Source organism: Elephantulus edwardii, unplaced genomic scaffold (genome assembly GCF_000299155.1).
Source record: "Elephantulus edwardii isolate Elephantulus edwardi_28Jun2011 unplaced genomic scaffold, EleEdw1.0 scaffold00058, whole genome shotgun sequence".
Taxonomy (NCBI): domain Eukaryota; kingdom Metazoa; phylum Chordata; class Mammalia; order Macroscelidea; family Macroscelididae; genus Elephantulus; species Elephantulus edwardii.
The window spans coordinates 17,258,313-17,277,137 of NW_006399808.1; the positions used below are offsets into that span (position 1 = coordinate 17,258,313).

The 18,825-nt window shown below is 41.9% G+C and overlaps 2 protein-coding genes across 2 annotated transcripts in view; both read left to right on the forward strand.

Annotated features, from left to right (window-relative positions):
* Window positions 1-2,015: 2,015 nt before the first annotated feature.
* Window positions 2,016-2,398, forward strand: LOC102865793 (dual specificity protein phosphatase 15-like). Its single transcript, XM_006887574.1, has 2 exons — window positions 2,016-2,081; window positions 2,126-2,398. Exons 1-2 carry the CDS (start codon window positions 2,016-2,018, stop codon window positions 2,396-2,398), a joined length of 339 nt encoding a protein of 112 aa, XP_006887636.1.
* Window positions 2,399-4,725: 2,327 nt separating this feature from the next.
* Window positions 4,726-18,825, forward strand: part of SLC25A31 (solute carrier family 25 (mitochondrial carrier; adenine nucleotide translocator), member 31) — a 42,143-nt gene continuing 28,043 nt past the window's right edge. The window contains 1 exon segment of the mRNA XM_006887575.1: window positions 4,726-4,966. Coding sequence (XP_006887637.1) covers window positions 4,726-4,966 — 241 coding nt within the window.

The following is an 18,825-nucleotide window of genomic DNA, read 5'->3' on the forward strand; positions in this document are numbered from 1 at the left end:
CACCCTCCACCAGGATAACCCTTCACATCTGCCAAGTCCCTTCAGAAAATATCTTCCATTTTCCAACCCATGATCTGACAGCTTGTATCTTAAGCTTTCTTGGCTTCTGTGATTCCAAACACGTCAACTGCTGACATTTTTTTTCCTTTTGACCAGTGTCTCTTCAGTTTAGTTGTACTGTCTCCAAGAAAAGGTGACGTGTCCTGTAGAACTCCTGTGTAGATTATGTTTTCCTTTCGGCCCGAGGGCCCACCAGTTTTTTCTGGGTACCTGAAAGATGCCTCTTTGCTGTTATCCGAGGTGACCTTCCCCAATGCGCAGCCTCTTGGAGATGAAATCTTTTAAGTGGGGAAAGGACAAATTCTTTAAAAAATGGTGTGCTGGCATAATTGGAAAACCATCTGCAAAAAACTGAAGCAAGATACACATCTCACACCACACACAACCAAGAAAAGGTGAATCAGTGACATAGAAATCAAACCAAATACTATAAAATTCATCAAAGAAAAGCTAGGAACAACTTTGGTTTTGTGTACCATCGAGTCAGAACAGACCCATAGCTGACCCTCCACGGGGTTTTCAGAGGCAGTTAATCGCACCGGAGGAGATTGCCCAATCTACAGCATGAATAGGCTTCCATGCAAAATTGAAAACTTGCAACCAGTAGAGAACAGAATAAATGAATGGTACAATCTCAGAATCGAATCCCCATGAACATCAAAAAACTTCTTCAATAGAGTAAAAAGGAAACCTACAGATGGGGGAAAGTATTTGGCAATGACATATTTGATAAGGGATTCAAACCTAAAATGTATATAATAATCAAGTACCTCAAAAAAAAAAGTAAACAGGCCAAATGCAAAATGTGCACAGGATAAGAATAGACACTTCACCAAGGAAGAAAATCTGATGAAAAACACATGAAGAGATGTTCAAAATCCCTAGCTACCGATGAGATGCAAATCAAAAGAACTATGAGATATCATCTCACCCCAGCAACAATAGCGAAACCAACAGGATAGCCAACAACAATTGCTTATTCACTCTTATTCACTGCTGGTGGGAATGTAAAATGATACAAATTCTATGGAAGGCAGTCTGTAACGTCCTCAAAAATTTGGACATAGAAATACCATTTGATCCAGCAATTCCACTACTGGGAATATACCTTAAAGAAACCACAGTGGCAATTCAAACAGATGTATGCACCCCATGTTTATTGCTGTGTTACTCACAATAGCAAAGAGACAGAAGCAGCCCAAATGCCCATCAACAAACGAATGGTTAGAAAAACTGGAACAATGAAAGAGCAATTAACTCATAAAACACTACACAACATGGATGAGCCTGGAAGATACGCTCAGTGAAATATCTCAGTCACAAAAGCACAAATAACACTGCTATTATAAAATAGAACTGTTATAGGGAATTAATAGGAAATGGATAGATAGATATTGAACACTACATTAGAAAGTTGAGAAGAACTGTCTGGAAGGAATGTATGATTAAACATTATATTGTATGTCAACAATCTGCAACAAGAGGTGCATTGCAAAATGGATTAGGGGAGGGGAAAGGCAGAGAGAGGGAGGAAAATGTGCAAGAATGAATGGATGAATGAATGAAAGAATGAATGAAAACCCAACCTTTCTGTAAACTTTCATTAAAATTACACTTTAAAAATTACCCTCAAGCTCACTGCAATCGAGTTGAAACTGATTCATAGTCTGACTCAGAATTGAACCTCTACCATAAAAAAAAACAAAACAAAAAAAAAAAAAAAAAAACCCACAACTGTGAGGGAGCTCTGGTGGCCTAGTGGCAAGAAGCTGCACTGCAATCCCAGAGGTACGTGGTTCAAATATACCCGATGCTCTGCTGGAGAAGGAGGGGCAATCTCCTACTGTATCTGTCAGATCCAATTTGAGGGTACACACAAACAAAAATAATAAAATTTAAAAAAAAAAAAAAAACAAGGTGGGAAGCTGGGAGAAGGGCGGAGGCTGGAAGGAATCATGACCCGGCTGCGGGGAGACAGTGGGCCCCATGATTTCGTTACCCCAGGGGGCGCAGGGATTCGGGTCACAGGGGGCACTTGGAACTCACACCATCCGCTCCTCCCCAGCTTCAGCGGCAGCTGAAGGAGCGCTTCGGGAAGAGTCCTTTCCGGGACGAGGAGGAGATGCGCGCGCTGCTACCGCTGTGCAAGCGCCTCAGGCAGAGTTCCTCCCCTTCGGCCGCCTCCACCACGCCGTCCTCCGGAGTCGCAGAGGGAACCCTCCAGCGCCTGGTGCCGCGATCGCCCCGGGACAGCCACCGGCCCCTGCCGCTGCTGACACGCGTCAAGCAGACTTTCTCTTGCCTCCCGCGGTGTCTGTCCCGCAAGGGGGGCAAGTGAGGAGCTCACCCCGCGTGGCTCCCTCCTTTCTCCCTGCTGGTCCCCTGCGGAATCTCTGTGCCCGCTACCGCCACCCCAGGACCGGTCCAGAGCCCGTGGGAGCCCCTCGACGGCCTGCGCCCCTGGTGCCCCTGTCCCCCTGCTTCTGTGTCCATTAACTGTGTCTGTGTTGGGCCGGCCTGCTGCAGCCACCTGGTGCCTTAGTCCTCAGGCTTGGGAAGGGTCACTTGGGCCTCAACCCTTAAAGGCAGGAATGGAGGGTGTTGGTGGGGCGGGAGGGTGAAGGCCCACCAGGCCTGGAGGATAATAAAGAGATACAGAAGATATTAAAAAAAAATAAATAAATTTTAAAAAACCAACAAAAAACTGTGTTTGTTTGTGCTCATATGAAACCTATACCTAGATCAAAAGGCTGCTGTCCAAGCAGGGCAAAGGAACACAGCATGGTTTAAAATCAGGAAAGGTATGTGTCAGGATTGAATCTTTACTCCATCTATTCAATCTGTATGTTGAGCAAATCATTCAAGAAGCCAGACTCTATGAAGAGGAATACAGCATCAGGGTTAGATACAACTTTGCTTGCTGAACTTCAGGAGGACTTGAAACACTGCAAAGGACCAAAGACTATAACCTTCAATATGGATTGCATCTCAATATCAAACAAAGCAAAATTCTCACTATTGGACCAATAAACAGTATCATAATAGGTGAAGAAAAGATTGAAAATTGTCAATTATTTTCTCTCACTTGGATCCACAATCCATATATATCTCCAAATACCATAGCCTTGTACCAGCAATCAAGAGATATCTTATTGCGCAAGTCTCTGCTGTCAGGGACCTCTTCAAATTACTGAGGAGCAATTGTGTTAATTTGAAGACTAAGGTGTGTATGATACAAGTCATGGTCTTTGCAGTCACTTGCAAAGTCATTTGATAGCTGGACAAGGAGTAAGGGTGTTGTTGTTGTTGTTGTTGTTGTTGTTATGTGCCGTCGAGTCGCCTGCGACTCATAGCGATCCTATGTGAGTATGAGGAATAAGGGTGACCGAAGAAAAATCGATTCCTTTGAGTTATGATGTTGGAGAAAAGCATTGAATATCCCATGGACTGCCAAAAGGACAAACTGATACATGCACCAGAGTGCTCAGTAGAGGCACGGATGGCAAAACTTTGTCTCGCATATCCTAGACGTGTTGTTAGGAAAAGGTAGTCTTTGCAAAGAAATACCAAGGTTGGAAAGGTGGAGGGTCAGGAAAAGAGTAATGAGATGAACTGACATCGTGACTGCAGTAATTGGAGCAAATTTGTCAGAGACGATGAGGATGGCGCAGGACAGACAGGGTTCCTATTTGTTGTTCATAAAGTCATTATGAGTTGTACTCGACTTTATAGAACCTAACAACAACAGCAACATGCCCGAAATATTTAATACAAAGCCTCACTACTCTTGCTTGTACTCTGGCTGCACCTTCTCCAAGACATGTTTTTTGTCCTTTTGGCAATCCAAAGGAAAATTATGTATTCTTCTGCAACATCACAAGTCAAAAGCATGAATAATTCTTCTGTCATTCTTCTTTACTGACCAGCTCTCAGAGACACAGCAAGTGATTGAGAAGACCATGGCTTCTATCAGGCGCACCATAGTCCAAAATTAAATCATTGCTCCTTGGTAATTTGAAGAAAGCCCTGACAATAAACTTTCCCAATGTCTCCCCCCCCCCCCCCCCCCCAATGTCTTTTGATTTCTGAACTGCTGGGTTTTAATTGTTGATCCAAGTAAAATGAAGTTGCTGACAATTGGAGGGTCAGAGAAAGAGCCAAAGACCGTCAATAAGATGGATTAATACAGTAACTGCAGCAACGGTTTCGAGTGTATCTGAAATAAGGATGGTGCAGGGTAGGACTGGGTTTATATGTGCTGTCCATAGGATCGCTTTGAGTTGTAATCCACACACAAAGTATTTAATCCTATCACTGTGCTCTACCATGGGTAGTCAAATTATCTATCTCATACCAGCCTGTCTCTAGGGTCAGTAGCTGGCTCTCAGACCCTCCCGGATGCGACAGGACCGTGAGTCCAGTAATCACATGCCAGGCACAGGGTGTCAGGAGGCCGTTGGCAACGCCTGTTGCAAGGACCCTCCCTCTCCACGCGCCCGTCTTCCCCCCCCACCCCGCCCTGCGCTTGCGCGCTGTTTCCCAGCAGCCCTTGCATCGCTTTCCCGCTATTACGAACGAGAAGCGGTTTTCTGCTATTTTTAGTTGTACCTCAGGCCCACGTTTTGAACTACTGCTTTCCATATTCAAGTCCATCATCCCACCACCATGCAGCATAATTCTGGGGGGGGAAAGCAAGAGAAGAGGGACAAGCGGCTGTTTGATGTCGTGTCCTTCGGGAAGGACCTGTTTGCGGGTGGGGTGGCGGCAGCGGTGTCCAAGACGGCAGTGGCGCCCATCGAGCGGGTGAAGCTGCTGCTGCAGGTGCAGGCGTCGTCCAAGCAGATCAGCCCCGAGGCACAGTACAAAGGCATAATAGACTGCCTGGTGCGGATTCCTCGTGAGCAAGGTGCGTAAAGGTGCAAAGCACTGACCTCTCTGTTCCTCCGGGGAGGGGCCAGCCCAGCGGGGCCGGGGTACTTGGGCATACCAAGGCCTTGCTTGCCAGAAATCGGTTACATTCTTCACCTTCAATAATTACATTTTTTAACCAATTCCAGAAAAATTGTAAGGACAAGACCCAGAACAGTATCACCGGTGGGTGGAGGGAAGGGGGTAAAGGAAATGGGAAGGATACAGTGGGGATCTGAAAAGACTAGGTAATGGTGGGCATAGTTAAATGGTGATTAATTTCATAAACCACAATGAATGGGAATGATTGTATGTAACACAGTATATATTTTGTATGCAAGCCGATATAAAATAAAAATTCAATAATACAGAAGATAAACTGGAGAACCATGTACAGAACATACTAAGAAATGTAAAAATTAAAATACTGAGAGAAAGTGATGAAGAATGGATAATGCAAATTAAGGAGACTCAAATAAAGATGATAATATAAAAGATTAGCAACACCCATTTGATGATTGCTACAGGATACAGCAGGGTTCAGATCTGTTGTTCTTAGGGTCACTCTGAGTCATACTTGACTCCATGACACCTAACACCACCACCTCCTGAGTTGGGCAGTCTCCTCTCTTGACTTTTACAGCCTCCGAAAAACTACTGAAGGGTCATCTCTGAGTCAGTTCCGAATAGATGGTAATGAGTTGTAGAATTATTTAACTCCCAGTTTTAAAAGAGCTCTGGTAACTCAGAGGAAATTGTTCAGCAAAGGTGCCTCTGGCAGTTTGAGTCCACCAATTGTTCCACCTAAGAAAGGGAAGCTGTGATTCACAGCCTCCAGAAATTGCAGGAAGGTCAGCAATTTGCCGATTCAATAATGAGTTTTGTGGTCCTAGCAGGTGGTTTGTTTTGGATACTGCCACTGGGATGTAAGTCCCAAACAATACTAGAGTCTGGTGGAGAAAGGAAAATTGGTTAGTACTAATCCAGTCTTTATTTAAAGTTTTTATATTTTGTTATTTGTGCGACTAATACTGAAGTAATTTTAAGAACTAAATAATGAAAGTGCTCTGTGAATCAAGAATTGAGGTCTAAGCTGGTAGGGTAAATTTACCAGAAACTTTCCATTACCACTGTGTATAAACAAGAAGTGACTTCAACTCCAATGCCATCCTTTCTTCCACTTCTAGTCTGGTTACTCTTCCATAAAAAAAGAAGCATCTGGATCTAGAGAGATGATTAGAAAGTGTTTGCCTGTCCGGGGAAATGTATAGGACTAGAAACAGAATCTTAAAGAATCAATCACTTAATCTCTATTTAGAATGCACTTCTTGGCGCTGAGCTGACATTTCATAGTTTCCAAGATCACATTTTATCAGAGCAAATTTCTCATCCACCCTCTCATTTTGGAGGAATCTGTTGTCTTTTGCTTTATTCTAAAACCTCATCTGTCGAGGGACCATTTTTTATTGTTTATTATTAGTAAATCAGATTTCAGTATTTAAGTAAAATTAAATACAATGCCCCATATTTTTTCTGATTGTATTGTACGACCAAGTTTAATTTATATTTCAAATGTTATGTTTAATCATTAGCTCATTGATAGGCCACTTGTAAATTGAGATCCTTACAAATGTAACTCTTTACTGAACTTTACTATAATGCACTTGACAAGGTGAAGGTTATAGCAACTCTTCTGAGGCCATTTCTTCCCAATTGCACATGCTGACTTCTACGTTTCTGTGTCATATTTTGGGAATTATTAGAATGTTTCCATTTTTTCATGTTGTTGCATATATTTTTAAAGAGTATGTGGAAATTATCGAACAATATCATTGATATCACATGTAAGCAAGATTCTGCTGAAAATGATCCAAAAATGTTTGGAACAATATGTCAGCAGAGAACTTCCAGGTGTGCAGGCTGGATTTAGAAGAGGTCGTGGTACTAGGGATATTATAGCTAATGTTAGATTGATCTTGGCAGAAAGCAGAGAATACCAGAAGAATGTCTATCTGTGCTTCATTGACTGTGCAAAGGCTTTTAACTGTGTCAATCACAACAAGCTATGGCTGACTCTGAGAAGAATGGGAATCCCAGAACATTTGATTGTGCTAAGTGAAACCTGTACTTGGATCAAGAGGCAGTCATCAGAACAGAGCAGGGAGACACTGGATGGTTCAAAATCAAGAAGGGGGTCCGTCAGGGATGTATTTTGTCTCCATACCTTTTCAATCTGTATGCAGAACAGATCATCTGAGATGCTGGGCTGCAAAAGGAGGAATGTGGCATTAGGATTGGTGGAAGAATCATCAACAATCTGTGTTATGTGGATGATACAACCCTGCTTGCTGAAACTGAGGAGGACCTGAAGGGCTTGCTGCAGAAGGTCAAGGACTGCAGCCTTCAATATGGATTGAAGCTCAACATCAAGAAAACAAAGATTATCACCACTGGGCCAATTGGCAGCATTAGTATGGATGGTGAAGAGATTGAGATAGTTAACAGTTTTAGTTTACTTGGTTCTACAGTCAGTACTCTTGGTAACAGCAGCAAGGAAATCAGGAGACGAATTGCATTGAGAAAGTCAGCTGTAAGGGACCTCTCAAGAGTACTGAAGAACAACAACGTCAGGCTGGAGACTAAGGTAGGCCTGGTCCAGGCTATAGTCTTTGCAGTTACGTGCTATGCATTGGAGAGTTGGACATTGAATAGGGATGATAGAAAGAGAATTGATGCCTTTGAGCTGTGGTGCTGCAGAAGAGAGTTGAGTATACCATAGACTGCTAGGAGAACAAACAGGTTTGTTTGAGAGGGTGAAGCCAGAATGCTCCTTGGAGTCAAGGATTCTGAAGCTTCGTCTGACATACTTTGGGCATGTTGCAAGGAGGGACTGGTCCTTGGAGAGGGACATCATGTTTGGGAGAGTGGAGAGGAAGACCCTCGATGAGATGGATCGATTCTGTGAGTGGAGTGGTGGGAATGAGTGTGTTTGAGACAGTGAGCTTGGCACAGGATAGAATGGAATTTATGGCTCTTGTTACATAGGGTCACAATGAGTCACAAGTGACTCAATGGCACATAACAACAACAGTGTTGTTTTGGTTGTTATGTACCAGCAATTTGGAACCAAGCCATAGATGATCCTCCAGTGGGTTTTCATAGGCAGTAAATCACACTAAAGAAGATTGCCCCTTTTTCACCTGAGAAGAAACTGGTGAATTCTAACCCAGTGCCTTTGAAATGGCAGCATGACTCCCTACTACTAAGCCACTAGCGTTCCTTAAAAGATCATAGTATCATTTCATGTGCTCTGTTGTTATATACTATTGAATTAGAACCGACACATAGCTGACCCTCCAGCAGGTTTTCAGAGGCAGTTAATGGCACAGGAGGAGATTGCCCATCTTTCTCCCATGGAGTGGTGGTGGTGGATTTTTGTTGCATGTGGCAGCAGGCAGGCAGGCAGGTGGGGTTATGTACACTAAGAAACCCAAAATTGGCATAACTGTCTTTACTTCAGTATTGAGATTTTTTTGTGTGAATGGTGGTCTGGAACCGAACCTGAAATACGAGATATGCCTATAAGATTTGTATTACTGTTGCTGCTTTTTTTTAGTAGAACTTGTTTCCTATTACATAGAAGGCCGTGCTCTAACTACACTATGTTGTTATGTGCCTTCGAGTCACCTGCAACTCATAGCAACCCTATGCACAACAGCCCAAAACCCTGCTCTGTCCGTGCCATTCGTATTGTCTCTTACATACCTATCCTCATTACCCCAGTCACCGAGTCAGTCCACCTCATTGAGGGTCTTCCTCTCCTGCATTGTCCCTCCACCCTCTCAAGAAATACATCCCTCTCCAAGAATTGATCCTGCTTCTCAGCATGTCCAAAGTACGTCAGACGAGGCTTCAGAATCGTTGCCCCCAAAGAGCAGCCTGGCTTCACCCTCTCCAGGACAAACCTATTTGTTCTCCTAGCAGTCCATGGTATATTCAGTACTCCTCTCCAGCACCACAGCGCAAAGGCATCAATTCACCTTCCAACCCTAGTCATTGTCCAGCTCTCGATGCATAACAAGCAATTGTGAAGACTATGGCCTGCATCAGGCGCACCATAGTCTCCAGACTGACGACATTGCTCTTCAGTACTTTGGAGATGTCTCTACAGCAGACTTTTCAAATGCAGCTTGTCTTTTAATTTCTTGGCTGCTAGTACCAAGAATGCTGATTGTAGAGCCAAGAAAACGGAAGCTGATGATAATCTGAATCTCCATGAGTATATCTTTTATTAAAACAAAATAACACCAGTGCCATCAAGTCCGTTCTAACCCACAGCAACTCTGTATGACAGTGTAGAACTGCTACATAGAGTTTCCAAGGCTGTAATATTTATGAAAGCAAACTGTGACATCTTTGTCCCCTGGAGCAACCTGTAGCTTTGAACCATTGACTTTTAGATTAGCAGCCAAGCACTTAATCATTGTACCATGAGAGCTTCTTATCTTAGGCTAAGGGATCAGTAATTCTCAACAGGGGTAATGTTACCATCTATAGGGTATTTTTGGAAACTTGGAGAAATTTTTATTTACTACAAAGGTAAACCAGTTACTGTTGAAACAGTTCTGACTCTTGATGGCTCTGGTCCATAGAATTTTCAATAGCTTCTTTTTCAGAAGCAGCTTACTAGACTTTTCTTCTGAGTCATCTCTGGGTGGATTCAAGCCTTACAACTTTTTAACAGCAAAGTACTTTAATGTTTACACCATCTGTGGATGCTCTGGATGACATTTTGAGTGATCCAGGAAACATCGAAAGAAGATGGAGGGAATACACAGAGTCACTGTACCAAACAGAATTGGCCAACAAAAGCCGGTGGTAATGAAGGAAGAAGTTTAGACTTCACTGAAGGCATTGGCAAATAATAAAGCCCCAAGAATTGATGGGATAACAATGGATGTGCTCACCAGTTTATGCCAGGAAATTTGGAGGACACCAGCCTGGCTGCCTAACTAGAAGAGATCTGTATTTATTCCCATTCCCAAGAAAGGTGGTCCAACAAAATGTGGAAGTTACTGAATAATATCTTTGATATCACATGTAAGCAAAATACTGCTGAAGATCATTTAAAAATGACTAGAATAGTACATAGACAGGGAGCTTCAAGAAGTTCAAGCTGGATTTAGAAGAATGTCCATTTGTGCTCTATTGACAATACAAAAGCATTTGACTCTGTGGATCATAACAAATTATGGCTAACATTGAGAATGGACATCTCAGAACAATTAATTGTGCTTATGCAAAACCTATACCTAAACCAAGAGGCTGTTGTGCAAACAGAGCACGGGAATACTGTTGTTGTGGTGGTGGTTTTGGTTATGGTTATGTGCCATAAAGTTGCCTATTACTCATAACGGCCCTGTGTTGCGCAGACTCCATCAGACTTATTGCCAGTCTCCCTGATTCTGACACACCTATGCCATTTCTCTAGTTACTGTGTCAATAATCTCATTTGGGATATTCCTCTCCTGTTCTGTCACTTCTCCCTTCCAAGCATGATGTCCTTCTCCAAACACTGATCTCTCCTGTACACATTCCCAAAGTATGTGAGACAGAGCTTGAAAACCCTTGCCTACAAGAAGAAACTTCATTTCACCCTCTCCAATACAGACTTGTTGGTTCTCCTGTCAGTCCAAGGTATGTTCCAATACTCTTCCCCAGAACCACCACTCAGAGGCATCTTCTGTCATCCTTAGTCATTGTCCAGCATTCTGATACTTAACAAGTAATTTTGAAGACCATGGCCTGGATCAGGCACAACTTATTTCCTAGACTGATAACATTAATTTTAAGCACTTTGGAGAGATCCGTGAGAGCAGACTTATCCAGTGCCTTTTGTCTTTTGATTTCCTGGCTGCTGGTACCAAGAGTGTTGATTGTGGAGTCAAGCAAACTAAAATTGGCAACAACCTCAATCCCTTCTCCATCTCTCATGGTGCTGCCAGTTGTCCCATTGATGAGAATCTTTGTCTTCTTGATGTTGACTTTCAATCCTTATTGAAGACTACAGTCGTTGATTTTTCTATAGCAAATTCTACAGATCCTTCTCAGTTCTGGCAAGCAAGGTTAAGTCATCTGCATATCACAGGTTGTTGATGAGTCTTCCTCCAACCTGATGCCACGTTCCTCCTCATAGTGGTTTAAAATTAAGAAATGTGTGTGTCAGTGTTGTATCCTTTCTCTTTGTCTATTAAATTTGTACCCTGAGCCAATTATTCAAGAAACTGGACTCTGAAAAAGAATGTGACATCATTATGGAGGAAGACTTTTTGATAACCTGTGCTATGCACATGACAACCTTGCTTGCTAAAAGTGAGGAGAACTTGAAACGCTTGTGTAGATGATCAAGGAATACAGCCTTCAATATGGATTGCATCCCAATGTCAAGAAAACCAAGTCTAGCCACTGGACCGATAGACATCATCACAATTATTGTTTCTGTGGTGGTTGCTGTTGTTAATGTACCGTTGAGTTGCTTGTGACTCATAGAAACCCTATGTACAACAGCCCTGAAACTTGCTCTATCCTGTGCCAACTTTATTGTCTCCACCACACCTATCCCAGTCACTGTATCCATCTCATCGATGGTCTCCCTCTCCTTCTCCGTTCCTCCACCCTTCCAAGCATAATGTCCCTCTGCAAGGACTGGTCCCTCCTTGCAACATGCCCAAAGTATGTCAGACGAAGCCTCAGAATCCTTGCCTCCAAGGAGCAGCCTGGCTTCACCCTCTCTAGGATGAACCTGTTTGCTCTGCTAGCAGTCCATGGTATATTCAGCACTCTTCTCCAGCACCACGGCTTGAAAGCATCAATTCTCCTTTTATCACCCTTAGTCATTGTCCAGCTCTCTGACACATAGCAAGCAATTGTGAAGACTATGGTCTGGATCAGGCACACCTTAGTCTCCAGACTGATGTCATTGCTCTTCAGTACTCTGGAGAGGTCCCTGACAGCCAGCTTTCCCAATGCAATTTGTCTCTTGATTTCCTGGTTACTGATACCAAGAGTGTTGTTTGTGGAGCCAAGCAAACTAAAGTTGTTAACAATTTCAATCTCTTCACCATCCATCATGAGGCTGCCAATTGGCCCAGTCGTGAGAATCTTTGTTTTCTTAATGTTGAACTTCTATCCATATTGAAGGCCACAGACCTTGATCTTCTGCAGCAATCACATCAGGTCTTGATAGAATTCTGCACATTTAGTGATTTATTCACTGCAAATGCCTTTTATTGAAAACACAAATGCAGGCTATACACATGGATTTCACCTGATAGAATGTATAGGAATCAAATTTATTACTTCTGTGAAAAGAATCGCCAGAGAAGCTAAATATCAGCTGTGAAAACTAGGCTAAGTGCTGATTGTGGAACAAACTACCAACTACTCATATGCAAGTTCAAGCTGAAGTTGAAGTAAATTGAATCCACAGGAACCAAAATTTTACCGTAAGTCTATCCCACTTGAATTTTGTTGAAGTAAATTGAATCCACAGGAACCAAAATTTGACTGTAAGTCTATCCCACTTTAATTTCAAAACCATCTCAGGAACAGGTTTGAGGCCTTGAACACCTTTGAGCAAAGACCAAATGAGCTGTGGAAGAATATCAAGAATATCACCCATAAAGAATGCAAAATGGTCATTACAAAGGCAGAGAAGGATGAAAAGACCAAAATGGATCATTACAATAGGTGAAGGAAAGAGTGAACTGTCAATGATTTCATCTTTTATCCACAGTCATCTTCCTTGGTATCAACAGTCAGTAGATCATGAGACATTATACTGGGAAAGTCTGTGGTCAGTGACCCTTCCAAATTATTGAGCAGTGATGTCAGTTTGAGGACTAAGGGAACCTGATTCAAGCCAGGGTCTTTTCAAACACTTGCTGTGCATCTAAGAGCTGAGTAGTGAATAAGGATGGTAGAATAAGAATTGATGCCTTTGAACTCAAATGCCCAAAGAACAGATATGTCTGGAAAAAGGTGCAGCCAGAGTGCTTCTTGGGGGCAAAGATCTTACATGCTTTGGGAATGTTGATAGAAGAGGCTGTTCCTTGTACAGTGGCTTGGAAGAGAGGAAGATCCTCAATCAAATAGATTGACACAATGACTGCAGCAATAGGTTCAAGTGTGTAAGATTATGAGGATAGCACACGATAGGAGAGGGTTCAGATCTGCTGTTAATAGGGTCACTATAGGTTTTCCTTAACTTGATGGTTCCTAACAACAACAAGGGACTTCACAGAGATGTTGCTAGTTGCTGTAAAATCAACTCGAACTCATAGCAACTCCATTTACTTTGTCCAAAGCCTTGAGCAATATTGTACCATTGTCATAATCTCTACTGTGCTTTAGTATATTCATGCAATCACTGTGTAAATCAACCACAGACTGTTGTTATTGCCAGGTGCCATCCAGTCAAATTCAGTTCTCAGTGACTTTGCCCAATTACGGCCATCCTTAAAATACTCACCGTGCACCTCAGTGGACCTAATTTGCTGCTACCGTTTGTACTGTCTGCAGTAGAATTTCTCTATCTTAATCTTTGTAATGCATTTATAGGCAAGGATGTAATATAAAATATTTATTTAAATAATAAATAAAACTTCTAAATTGGTAATTGAATTACCTCTCTGTAGCTTTATAGTTTGTGGCATTTCTTGACCTTTCCAGTTCATTCATTCATTAGATCTGTGCAAGATTCTAGTCATCTGGTTAAGGACTTTAAGTAGATGCAACTATGAACCCAATAAACTGTATTACTATTACTGTTGTTCATACTAAAACAGTTTATTTCTTTAAGTATAGGGCCCACACAGATGTGAAATAAGTACAAGAAACTCTTTTGTATACTGTACATCATTAGTATTTTTATACATATATGAAAGGTGCACATTATCCTCCTTCATACAGATATCTGAAATAAAGCCCTTTGTCATTCTGGAAAAAAAGACATTTCCATCTTGCTCGAGCCCAATATTACAGTCACTGTGTCAGTCCATCTTATTAAGGTTCAAGGTTCTTACCCTTTGCTCACTCTTTCTCTTACCCACTGTGATATGTTTTCCAAAGGACGAGCCCCTCCTAATATCACTTCCAAAATATGTGAAAAGACCTTTAACCATTTTTGCTTCTAAGGAACACCTTGCTTATAGTTTCTACAACAGATTTATTCTTTTTACAGTCAGTTTTATAGTTTCTATCAATACCAAAATTCAGACATCACTTTTTCACTCTTCCTTTTATTCATTGTCCTACTTTCACATGCATATAAAACAATGGAAAAGACCATGGCTTGTTTCTAGTGCACCTTAGTCTTTATTCTGACACTCTTGTTCTTTAACACTTCAGAGATATCTTTAACACCAGATTTTCCCAGTGCAACATGTAGTTTGATTTCATAACTTCCATGGGTGCCAATTATTAACCCAAGTAAAATTAAATCCTTGACAGAGTCAATCTTTTCTCTATCATGGTGTTACCTATTGGTCCATTTACAGGTAGAGAGGTGCAATCCTAACCAAGGAATTGTTTTAACTCATTAGTGGGTTTCTCATTTGGGAATGGGACACAGACTCTCTGGCTTCTTTGTGTTAAACAGGGGAGTTGATGTGAAGGGGGAAAGGGAGCCCTCTTTAATACCGTAACATTAACCCCTGGTGGTCCTGGGTTGATGCTTCTTGTTCAGTTAGAAGATATTTTCCTGACGTTTTCTGCCCTCTGAACTGCAAAGTGTTTGCCAAGGTGGATCCAGTGGGAATGGCTGGCTGAACCCTGTGGCTTCATCCTCCTTTGCTTCCTTAGCTGGCAGTTATAGTTCCCTTTTGTCTATGAAACTGAGTTCAGGGTTCAGATCTGGAGCAAAACTCAGTGTTAAGGTTATCTATAGGAAAGGGAGCAAACTTAGAACAAGCTTGTGAGTTACAAAGATAAGGGCTTTGGAGATGTTACAGGTGAACTAGAGGAGAAGAAGGAGGAAAGTGGCTTAGATAAAATTCTTTATATACCCTAGGCAGTTCTCACCAGCCACATGAAGGCTCGCTCGGGCACCTGGTGGTTATCCCATGCGCCCCTCCCCGGCCCAGCAGGCTCTCCCTGGATGGCACACCCCCAGGGACTGGGCGGCATACCCTGGGGCTAAACAGTTCTCCCCAGGGCTAACAGGTCACCCCAAGAGCCCAGTGGCACACCCTAGGGAGGCTGAATGACTCTCCCGGGGGCTGACCAGGTCTCCTCGGAGGGGGGCCAGACAGCACACCCTGAGGGCCATTGCCTAAATAATATATAAGTACTGTAAAAAGAATATATAGAGAAGCCTAAAAAGGGGGAAGGGAGAACTACTGCTAAATCCCAGAACTAATATTTTGCTACTGCTGTTACTCTTTTGGAGTCAGAAGAGGCAAGGAATGAGATACATCATTGCTGATGTCAGATGGGTCTTGGTTGAAAGCAGAAATACCAGAACGATGTTTACTTGTGTTTTATTGTGACTGTTGTTATTTTGTAACATAGAGTCAGAACTGACCCATAGCTAACATTCTTGTGAGTTTTCAGAGGCAGCTGATCGCATGGAAAGAGATTGCCCATCCTTTTCCAATGGAGCGCGAGTGGCCTCAAACCATGTGCCTTTGCGATTGCAGTATACCTTCTTGCCACTAGGCCACCAGAGCTCCCATAGACATAATAAATTTTCATCAACATTGAGAAGAATGGAAATTCCAGAAGCTTTTCTGAAACCTATGCATATACCAAGAAGCAGTTGTACAAACAGAATAAGGGAATAATGTTTAAGGGAATAATTTTTATGCATTATGCAGATGACACAACCTACTTGCTGAAAATGAAGAAGAGTTAAAGTACTTATTAAAGAAGATCAAAGTCTAAAGTCTGCATTATGGATTGCATCTCAACATCAAGAAAAGATGTGCATTCTGCATTTTATTAATGCAAATGCAATAGGAACACATTCTTCAGTTAGTTGTATCGTATTATTTTAATAACAAATCTGACACTCATAATGTTAATTGCAAGGTGTCTTTTAATCAAAACCTATTTATAATTAGTACATTAGCCGAAAGTACAAATCTTTGCAGTTCTTACGAATTTTTTGGAATAAATATTACTTCAATACTATCATCATAATTACAGAATTTAACTATTAACTAAGAATCTGAAATCCATAATATTTCTACATCCAGCTGGTTAAATTGATCATTTCCAAAGTGGTCATTAATATTTAAGAACTGTATGTAAAGTAGAGCGTTGGTGCTTTTTTGATATTATTTGGTCAGTCATTGCCATGGAGGCATAACCAACTCATAGCTGACCTGCCAGCAGGTTTTCAGAGGATAAAAGTCACATAGGAGAGATTTCCTGTCTTTCTCTCATCAAATGGCTAGTGGATTTGAATCACTGGAGAAGGTGCCACCTTGGGGTTTGCAGCACAATTACCCACTAGGCCATCAGAACCCTTTTTGTTGTGAGGTGCTAAGGAATTGAGTAAAACTCATAGTGACCCTGTATACAACAGATGTCCTGTGCCATCCTCACATTCTCTGACATATTTTAACCCATTGCTGCAGTCACCATATCAGTCCACCTCGAGGGCCTTCCTCTCCTTCGCCAACCCTCCACCCTTCCCAACATCATGTCCTTCTCCAAAGAATAGCACCTCCTGGCATCATATCCAAAGTATGTGAAGTGAAGCTTCATCATTCTTGCCTCCAAAGGGCACTCTGGCTGCACTTTTCCAAGATATATCTGTTCATTCTCTTGGCCGTTCATGGAATGTTCAGTGCTCTTCTCCAACACCACAGGTCGAAGGCATCAGTTCTTTTTCTGTCATCCTTATTCATTAACCAGGTCTCAGATGCATAGCTAGTAATCAGAAGGACTATGGCCTGAATCAGACATACCTTTGACTTCAAACTGACATCACTGAAAAAGATCCCTAACTGCATATTTCCCCCATGCAGTGCATCTCCTTATTTCCTGACCGCTGGTACCAAGGGTGTTAATTGTAGATCCAAGAAAGATGAAGCTGTTAACAGTTTCTATCTCCTCTCCATCTATCATGACACTGCCTATAGGTCCAGTGGTAAGAATCTTTGTTTTCCTGACATTGAGATGCAATCCAAACCAAAGGCTGCATTCCTTGATCTTCTGCAAAAAGTATTTCAAACTCTCCTCACTTTCAGCAAGCAAGGTTGTGTCATCTGCATAATGCAGGTTATTGATGAATCTCCTTCAATCCTGATGCCACACTCCTCCTCATAGAGTCCAGCTTCTCAGCTAATTTGCTCAGCATACAGATTGAATAGGTATGGAGAGAGAATACATCCCTGGCACACTCCTTTCCCAATTCCAAACCATCAGTGCTCCCCTGTTTTGTTGAAAACATCCTCCTGGAACAGGTATAGGTTGTGCATGAGCACAATCAAGTGCTCTGGGATTCCCATTCTTCTCAATGTCAGCCACAACCTGTCATGATCCATACAGTCAAACATCTTTGCATAGTCAAGAAAGCACAAGTACATTCTTCTGGTATTTCTTATTTTCAGCCAGGGTCCATCTGACATCAGCAATGATATCTCTAGTGCCACAGCCTCTTCTAAATACTGCTTGAACTTCTGGAAGTTCCTTATCTATGTTCTATTCCAGCCATTTTTTAATGATCTTCAAGCTGTTATTTTGCTTGCATGTGATACCAGTGATACTGTGTGATAATTTTGACATTCAGTTAGATTACCTATCTTGGGAATTGGAACAAATACGGACCTCTTCCAATCCTTTGACCAGACAGCCATCCTCCAATTTTTCTAACATAGAATGGTGAGTGCCTTGAGGCTGCATCTGTTAATTGAAACAGGTCAATTGGTATCCCATCAGTTCCTTGGGCCTTATTTTTTGCCAGTGCCTTCAATGCAGCTTCTCTTCTTCATTACCATTGACTCCTGCTCATATAGTGCTTCCTGAAACTTTTTACTGTCAATCATTTCTTTCTGGTACAGTGACCCTGTGTATCCCCTCTATCTTCTTTTGATGCTTTCTAGGACTTTTAATATATTGCCCATAGCATCCTTCAATATTGTGACATGATGCCTAAATTTGTTTTTCAGTTCTTTAAGTTTGAGAAATGCAGAGCAAGTTCTTCCCTTTCTATTCTCCAATTCTAACTCTCTGCACTTTCCATTATAATACTTTGATTTGTTCTTCCAAGCTGCCCTTTGAAATCATCTGTTAAGCTCTTTCACTTCAACATGTTGTCCTTTAGATTTGGCTTCTCAACACTCCAGTGCAATCTTTAGAGTCCCTTTGGCCATCCATTTCTATTTTTATAGAGAGTGTTCAAGAGTGAGAATTGGCTCAGTAGTAGTGGATTTGATTTTTTTTAGGTTTAAAACATCCTGGAAAGAAAAATCAATCCATGGAAATTAGAACTGAGACACAAACAGATTTGTACACCAGTGTTCCTAATAGCTTTATTCCCCATCACAAGAAAATGAAACAGCCCAAATGTCTAACCACAACCAAATGAGAAATTGGGGTATATTCACACAATGGAATACTATGCAGTATGCAGGAGCAATGATTTTGAAAAATACTTCATCACTTGGAAGAGACTGGAGAGCATTTTGCTAAGTGAACTAACACAGTCTCATGAGGACAAATACTTCATAAGACAATTATTGTAAAAATAAAAGGATAACTTGTAAAACATGTATGGGAACTAAAGGAGGGGAGGGCTGAGGTAGGTAGGGGCAAAACCACAGGGATTCACAGGTTGGTGAGTGGAGGGGG

Bases quoted from the DNA above. Each gene is read 5' to 3' on its own strand.
- LOC102865793 (XM_006887574.1), top strand. From the start codon at position 2,016: ATGACCCGGCTGCGGGGAGACAGTGGGCCCCATGATTTCGTTACCCCA. The intron at 2,082-2,125 runs GTCACAGGGGGC...GCTCCTCCCCAG, and splicing joins CAGGGGGCGCAGGGATTCGG to CTTCAGCGGCAGCTGAAGGA.